The sequence below is a fragment of the Cicer arietinum genome, chromosome 6 (assembly GCF_000331145.2).
Source record: "Cicer arietinum cultivar CDC Frontier isolate Library 1 chromosome 6, Cicar.CDCFrontier_v2.0, whole genome shotgun sequence".
Taxonomy (NCBI): Eukaryota; Viridiplantae; Streptophyta; class Magnoliopsida; order Fabales; family Fabaceae; genus Cicer; species Cicer arietinum.
The window spans coordinates 4343954-4352529 of NC_021165.2; the positions used below are offsets into that span (position 1 = coordinate 4343954).

An 8576-nucleotide genomic window follows, 5' to 3' on the forward strand; every position below is an offset into this window, starting at 1 on the left:
TTGACTGTTCTAAACTTATTTTATCGTGATTCCATTCTTTATATCTTGAACCGTTATACTTCTACATTATCTTTTAATAAAAAATTGTAGTGTGATATTTTATGAAAACAAATAGTCGAAGGAAAATGCAAATGAATGCTCTTAGAATATATTGTTTAATGAAACAAAAAGATACCCTTAATTGAACATATGTGTGTACAAGTACAACTACAAAGCCATAAATCACAGAATAACTTTATCTAATAAAACGACAGAACACTGCACTGCTACCCCCATTTTTTCAAGGTACTGCAATGTTATTATCTAAGGGACGTTAATTAAATGAAAATTTAAAAATATAATATCAAATATTATTAATGTGTTAAATGCTGTGATATTTTAAAACAATACAATCATTTATTTTTTCACCAAAGACTATTTCTAATTGAAACAAATAAACGATTAAAATCTTACTTATCGAATTCAAATGATTAATTAATTTTAGTTAAAAATAAATTATTTGAAAAAAAATTGATTTTAAATTATAATTAAAATAATTTCTAATAGATTTTCCTTTTCCACCTAACGTTATGAGAGAAAGACATTTTTTAGATGCATATAATTAAGGGAAGGCATTACTTAAAATAGAAAGGTTATTAAACAATTTAAAAACATATATTAATAATAGTACTTCGTGACCCAGCTTTAACAAAAGTTATTAAAATTCTTAATTTAAGTTATTGATAAAAAATAAAAAATAAAATAAATTGAATAATATTCATAATAAATAGTTAATTATATCATATGTTATAAAAACTTATATAGTGAATTAAATAAATAAGTAGTTAGTGTAAAATAACTAACTAACCAACTTAACTAAAAAATCTAATATCCCCTTAAGATCTAATGTGTTTACTACACTTCAAATTAGAAAGTATCAAAAAAAAAAAAGAAAAATACATTGATTACAAATAATATGAAATGTGGAAGAGAAGTGTTGACAACACATTTCAACATATTATCTCTTATTAGTTGAAATTCATGTGGGATTAACCAAATTTTGTGGGTCCCATTTAAATTGGTGAGACTTACTTGAACTCCGGTCAATAAAAAATAGTGTAATACTAGCATTATTCAATGTCAAAATACATTGACTAAAGGATTTTAGAATGCTAGAAATAAATCAACTAAGATGTTTTTAAAAGGTTGATTCTTCGCTTGAAATAAGAACAAGAAAGATTATGATGCAATTTTACTTATTCCTTTTTATTAGTAGGTGTTGAATCAAGTTTACACCTTAATAAAAGATTTTCTCTTGTTTTTTTTTTTTTTTTTTAACAAAATCTCATATGTAACTACGTAATTATTAGCTTGAACTTCTGATTGAGAATCCAAGCATGGATTTTTTTTTTTCTAGAAACAAGAACAATTTTTTTATTTTATTTTATTGGAAGTGTTAGATATAGAGTCTACACTTCTATGCAAGATATTTGCTTGCATTTTTTAAAAAGCTAATTTGGTTAAAAAGAAAAGATTTTTGTCACCAAATGTTGCTGGTGTTTTTGAAAAAAATTCATCAAATGCTTTGATAGCATATATTCTTGAGTTTGAAAATGAGAAGAATTTGAATAATACCCTTGACTCAATCTTTTTCATACTTGACGAAAACTATTAATGTTGAAACAAAGTTGATATCAAAGTATTGAAGAAATAAAGTTGTGGAATAATTAGCTATCAGATATCATATTACAATTTTTGATGTAAGTTATTGATAAAAAAGAAATAAAAAAAAATAAATTGAATAATATTGATAATTGAGAGAGTTAATTACATCAAGAGTTACAAAACTAACTAATGTAACTAACCATCTAAGATGTATAACCAAAAAAAAAAATAGTGTGCTTTAAGTTGCAACAAAAGTTTAATCCAAAAGAGTAGATCGAGATGTCGTGCTCGAAATAAGTCATCAAACAAAGTAAATAACTCATAACAATTAATTATTAGTACTATTTGTTTATATTTTTACCCATCGAAAATAGTGAATTTATTCGCTTTATGATATGATGACCTTAGAGCTAGCCAACTTAGTGAGTAAAGTCTCAACATCTCACTAAGGGTCCGTTTGATTTATTGAATAACGAGGAACGTGATAACATAATTTCTCTTATACTATGTTTGATGTAAAAATTAATTGTGGGATGTACATACCGGAGAACAAGAAAGACAAAACCTATAATTATTGTTCCTTGCTCAACCACATGAAAACTTTTTGTCATATGGACAAACTATCTAAAATACTAAATATTATTTTATTTTCTATAAATCTTTCTTTTTCTTTCATCTCTTCTCTCTTTTATCTCCTTTGCATTCTCATCTATTTCTTTCTTATTGTTTGCTTTCTATCTCTCATCTCTCTCGGTCTTTTGTCTCGTCTCTCTCTTGTCTCACCCTCTCTATGATTTCTTTTTACCTTTTTCCTATCTATTTATCTATATATATTATATCTCTTTCACTTATATTCTATTTTAATCTCTCTCTATATGATCTCTCTTTTTTACTCTATTTATAGTCATAAACATTTATATATATCATAAAAGATAATGTAATAAATTTCAATTATTTTATTTATTTATCAAATATTATATTTCTGTTATGTCCAATATTTACAATTTTGTGGATAAAAAGACCTTAAAAAGTTGAGAACTTAAATGAATATGGACTGCATGCAATTTTAGCAGTAAACAATAATTAATTTAATATCAGATAATTCATATATCATAAAAAATATATAATAAAACTAAGCATAACGATCTTTACAATTCACTTTTTATTCATTTTATATAAAAGGACAGAGAGAGAGAATGTTTGATTTTGCACTATTTAAGAAGCACTATGTTATTCAGAGATGTAGCAACCAACCATATTATTACACAACCCAATAGTACATGTCATGCATATGATCAACCTGATCATTCACATAACACCAAATTGCATTTAAGTACCTTCATTTCATTTTTACAAACTCTCCTTCACGATTTCTTGCATTTCAAACCATTCTCTCTCATTTCACCTTTTCACTTGCTTTCTTTGGAATTCAGCTTGGAATCATGACTGCAGCAGCAGCACATATTGCTCGAACAGTAGTTGGTATTATAGGTAGGTGATCAAGTTCATTTCTACATTTCTAAATAAAAAATTAAATAAACGAGACAAATTTAGAGAGAAAAAAAGTGAAGTTTCACTCTATATATATTTATACTAAATTTAGTGACAACAAAATTTTGCTTATCTAAAAAAAAATATAAATGTTATTTTTCAATTTTTAATTTCCGTCATTAATTTATTTTTTTATTATTGATATATATTCTTTAAATTATATAATTATTTTTCATTCTTATGGATCTCTGTCTCCATAATTTTCATAACTTCAGGAAATATCATATCGGGCTTCTTGTTCTTGTGCCCAGTGTAAGCTTCATCTTTTCTCTATTCTTCTTTTGTTTAACTGGCAAATCATCCATGGATAAATTGTTTTTTAGTCAAGTTTAAATTAAAATATCTTACAAAATATGTAAATTCTGATAATTTATTTCTTTTAATGTCTTACGATACATTTTTGAATATCAATATATTTAAATTGTGAGGTACCACTTTACCGGGTATTAGAAAAAATTGAAATGACTACGGAAATTTAATTAGAGACGAAAAAAAGGTAAATGTTGTCTCTAATTCCATTGCTAAATGTTAGAGACACCAATTTTAGAGATTAATTATTTTCTTCTTTAATTTCCGTCGTTTTTAACTATTTTTAAATAAAAATTTTAGCTAACTATTTATTTATTCACTTGGGGAATAAAATGCAACACAAACGATAAAAAAATGTAACACAATTTATTTTTGAATGTACCAATTAAATTAAATTAAATTAGATTAGTGACACCAAACTAAATATATAATTAAACCTCTCTTCTTTCTTTTACTCTCCTCCATCCATTTGAAACCCCTCCCAAACCCAAACAGTATTAATTTGGCCATGTGAAAGAAAGGGAGTTGAAATACAAAAACAGGTGGTGTACTTAGTACTACTTATTTTTTGTCTCACTAAAAGTAGTTGGAATGAATGAATACCATCAAAATCGAACTACATTTTTTATCGATATTTTAAGGGTTAAAAATGTTTTTAATGTCAAACAAACAAATAAAGTAGGTTTCATGTACTTTATAAAATAGAGGGATTACTAATTTTATTACATTTTAAATGTATGATTACTACTTCCTGTTAAAAACAATGGATTATAACTATTTTTCCACTTACCTATTTTAATTAACTTCAATCAAGTATAAAAAAAATTGGCCAACATTAAGCGCTTGAGTAATTGGGTCAACCTGTTTGATTTTTTTAACAACAATCTGATTTTTAAATAATGTTATTGTAACACAAAATTTGACATAAATATAATACTATCATATTTTATAAAAAAAAAAACAAAATAAAATTCACTATATTTTATAATGTATTATATTTGTGTCCCTTTTAATGTTCCAATAACATTATTCATTATTTTTAGTGCGTGCAAATGGTAAATTTTTTGTTGATTAATTGTGATCATAAAGCGCTTCTAATATGGAGTCCAAAAAATATTCAACGATGGATCCTTGCCCTTTTTAATAAAATAGTAGGTTTTATAATAATAAAAAAGAGAAATAGATATAAAATTTTGTTAAATATGTATTAGTAAGGATTTGTCTTTGAATCTTTTTTAAAGGTGTATATTAAATGCACTGTGTGCCTGTAATGTCATGTTGGCACTAAAATTATATTTTTATTATTTTTTGTGGGTGAAAGAATGGCTCTTTGTATGATTTGTATACATTTTCCTAATTTAGTTAAATTGAAATGAAATATATATACTATAGGCCAACATTTATTGAGATATGGAAGAAAGGATCAGTGGAGCAATTTTCAGCAGCACCATACCTAGCGACACTTGTTAATTGCATGGTGTGGACACTGTACGGTTTACCGATGGTGCACCCTGACAGCGTGTTAATGATAACAATCAACGGTTCAGGTTGCGTGATTGAGATCATATATGTGACACTCTTCTTGATTTACTCTAACCGTAGCAAAAGGCTCAAGGTTCTCCTGTGGCTACTTGTTGAACTCATTTTCATTGCAGCTCTTACCTTTGTTACATTGACTCTTGTTCACACCGTCAACAAACGCTCTCAAATTGTTGGTACCACGTGCATTGTCTTCAACATTTTGATGTATGCTGCACCTTTATCTGTCATGGTGCGTAAATCTATATGTTTTCCAATGCATTCATTCATTCATTTTTTTTTTTGTATTTAATTGAGGAGGCTTAAAGCCCATCTTAATCCCTTATTAATCAATATTTGGTGCATGAAACAAATTTGGTTATAGGAACATATAACTGATCATAGATAGTGACTAATATCATTTCATTCAAGTAAACTTAGAGCTATTTTTTTTTATTGAAATTGAAGTGTTTCATAAATTTTATTCTCATGCTATCAAATAAATATGAAATAACTTAAAATATCATATTTATAAAAAGAAAGAAAAAGAGAGTTTTTCTTTTATTCTCCGAACGGAAAAAAAAAAATTCTTTTTTGTCGGAAGTATACTTTTGAAAGGCAAAAACTCGTGATTTTTACGGATATGTACTTTTTGAAGTGCATGTGAGGGTGAGAAAATAAGTTGGTGAATGCTTATTCAGCTCCCTTTTTTTCGATTTTTTTATCGAATTTTAGCTTCCGGTAGTTACCTAAAATTAAAATCACTATTCACCAAAGAAGTTACCTATTAATTTGTAGGGTCGAACCCAAAAAAATTCAGGCCCAAAATAGACCATTATCTAATTTCAACAATAGAGAAGCTATTTTGACAACAGAGAAGCTAGTATATGAGGTAAGTCTTAACTCCTAAGTGAGATAGTGACATAATCACATGAGAAATAAGACCTAGTTCATAGTCATTTTAATTTTTTTAGCCAAATAGTAATTGTCATTTTCTAATTGAGTGAGAGGAGAGGTCTAAAGTAAGGGCATTTGAGTCAGACGTGTTTATATGTATTATTAATTTTTTTAAAACATGTTTATATGTATTATTATGTGTTAAAATAGTTGTTTATTTTATATTTAAGTTTAATTTAAAATATTTATCATGCAAAAATTAGAAGGTGAATTGTTAATTTTAATTTATTTTTAATTTTTAAAATAAATTTTATATATTTTTTATACCTAAAATAGAATAACGTACATTAATCATATTCACTGTTGCGGTGCAGAAATTGGTGATCATGACAAAAAGCGTTGAGTACATGCCACTCTCCATATCTCTTGCTTCCTTTGGGAATGGCTTGGCTTGGACCACTTATGCTCTCATCCGTTTTGATCCATTCGTCACTGTAAAATAATGATTTAAATCCTTTTTTTCCCCTTATTCCTCAAAATGATGATGACAAAAGCGCTGTGAAACGAGGCGACTGACCCATTATTATTGTTCTTAAATCTCAGATACCAAATGGAATTGGAACATTATTTTCTGTGGCGCAGCTGATTCTATATGCCACCTATTACAAATCTACGAAGATGCAGATAGCAGATAGAAAAGCCAACAAAACAGAGGTGGACCTGTCACAGGTTGTGATTGGTAATAGTGACCAATTACCCAAGCAAAATTATTGATCATGATGGATTATCGATGGCGGATAGACTTGTCTAACCTCCCATTTCGTGATTGCTACTATTAAATTATTAATCTACCTTTATCCTCTTTCGTTTTCCAACCTTGTTGTTGGGGTGTTTGGTTTTTAAAGATGCAATGCTATCATTGCATCACACACCTCTCTTGCATATTCTGGGCTGAAATGTAATCAGATCACATCCACCCACCAGAATTTTAACTTATAAATATCTCAATGAATTTCACAATCTTAATTGTTGTTATTTATAGTTTCTCAACCTTGATGAAATTAGAATATACTACCATATTTCGTAGATCAATAGGTTATATAATATGTTATTCACGACTATGATGGTGGGAGTGGGTGGACAAATTATATATATATATATAGTGACAAGGGGGAAAGGAAAATTGATATTATCACCCCAAGACACTTAAAGCACAAACAAAGCTGAAACCATTTCAAGTAAGAGTGAACCTCAGTCATGTTACATAACCTGAGAAGACTTGCCCAGGGATCAGAACAGCGATAACTGCCTTCATATTTTGCAAAGAAAACCGTTTTCAGAAGAATAGAATTGATACACCCATTGTAAAACATCCGGCGGCCACCCAGGGGCTTAAACGTTCACCTGCACAATATTATGTAAATAAAAGCAGTCAATTACCTCAAATAAGGGAAACTTAAAGCCAGAGTGCAACTCCCTTCACACAAAAGAAGAACACTACAGATTGCGAGCTGATAAAACCGAACTACAACATGGCTTCCTAATTGCAGTTACAGTTAGTAACCTAGTAGAATCTACAAGCCTCGTTGTAACTGAGTTACAAGTCTACAATTGAGAAGTCAATGAACAGTAAAATTATAAGCAAACCTTTTCTTTTAAGTGAATGGAAAAATCAGCTCAACTTTCGCTATTATCTAATGCAAATAGGGGGGGAGTCATAAATTTCCCCCATGTCTTGACCAGATTTACACTTGAGGAATGGATGTTTTGTGGTCACGATTTTGCACTATGGTGCCAGCTAACTGTGTATATTGTGATGGGTGTGATCAAGGCCGTGTAGCAAGAGATGCAGTGGACTCGTGGTGGCGTCGGAGGCCATGGGTGAATGGAAAGAGATGGCATGGAATGCTGTTGTGGCTGGTTACAGGGAGCTGAAGGTGGAGAGTGCTGTCCAGGTGCAGGGCAGCAAACAAATTCTTGAGTGGTCTGATGTGATTATGGGGGATCAACATTTCCCAGTTGAGCCGTGGAGTCTTGTGGTGGCTTGTTTTGGCTTACATTTTTGGATAAACCTAGGTATACCATATGCACATCTGCATAAACTAATCCCTCAAAGTAACAAAGATCCATTTAAGGGATTGACATCTCCTAACATACGTTTTCCATATGCACAGGCCAAGGATCAAACCTCTGACCGAATTGTTGAGAGACCCAAGCATCTACCACTTGTACCACACTATGTTGGTTCGTTGTTGGCTTACTTTGCTTACGTCAGGCTGTGGTCATATGGGAGACGCATTTGCAGGTGAAGCTGAATGTGGTTTACAAATAATAATAGTGGGTTGTCAGCTGAAATCCACGGGGGACTTTGGTTTCAAATGTTCTTGCATGAAGCGGTTTTTAGGGTATTAATATATGACAAGATCTTGTTCTTCACATCAAATAATGGCATCTGTAATTGTGAAATATTAACAGAAAAAGGCAGTGGTCATGGTATCTGCCACTGACCAAAAATCAAGGCCCAAAGTTATCAAGGTTGTAATTGAAGTTGTAGGTCCAAAAATTCACTTTGAATTTCTCACCATTTGGTATTTGAAAGTTCAAAAATCATTGCATAACGAAATTACTAGACAAATATTTATTTAGTTAGTAGGGAA

General features: G+C 29.6%; 2 protein-coding genes across 2 annotated transcripts in view; one reads left to right on the forward strand and one right to left on the reverse strand.

Annotated features, from left to right (window-relative positions):
* Positions 1–2848: 2848 nt before the first annotated feature.
* LOC101488443 (bidirectional sugar transporter SWEET4) lies at positions 2849–6954 on the forward strand. The gene is made up of 5 exons (XM_004503532.4): positions 2849–3135; positions 3411–3447; positions 4897–5275; positions 6294–6413; positions 6523–6954. The coding sequence occupies exons 1-5, from the start codon at positions 3087–3089 to the stop codon at positions 6691–6693; spliced, it is 756 nt and encodes a 251-aa protein (XP_004503589.1). The 5' UTR covers positions 2849–3086; the 3' UTR covers positions 6694–6954.
* A 102-nt stretch (positions 6955–7056) lies between these two features.
* LOC101488775 (uncharacterized) overlaps positions 7057–8576 on the reverse strand; it is a 4760-nt gene continuing 3240 nt past the window's right edge. Inside the window, exon 4 of the mRNA XM_004503533.4 lies at positions 7057–7323. Within this exon, the coding sequence (XP_004503590.1) occupies positions 7256–7323 (68 nt within the window). The 3' untranslated portion in view covers positions 7057–7255. The remainder of the gene's footprint in view (positions 7324–8576) is intronic.

Bases quoted from the DNA above. Each gene is read 5' to 3' on its own strand.
- LOC101488443 (XM_004503532.4), top strand. From the start codon at position 3,087: ATGACTGCAGCAGCAGCACATATTGCTCGAACAGTAGTTGGTATTATA. The intron at 5,276-6,293 runs GTGCGTAAATCT...GTTGCGGTGCAG, and splicing joins CTGCACCTTTATCTGTCATG to AAATTGGTGATCATGACAAA. The intron at 6,414-6,522 runs GTAAAATAATGA...CTTAAATCTCAG, and splicing joins GTTTTGATCCATTCGTCACT to ATACCAAATGGAATTGGAAC.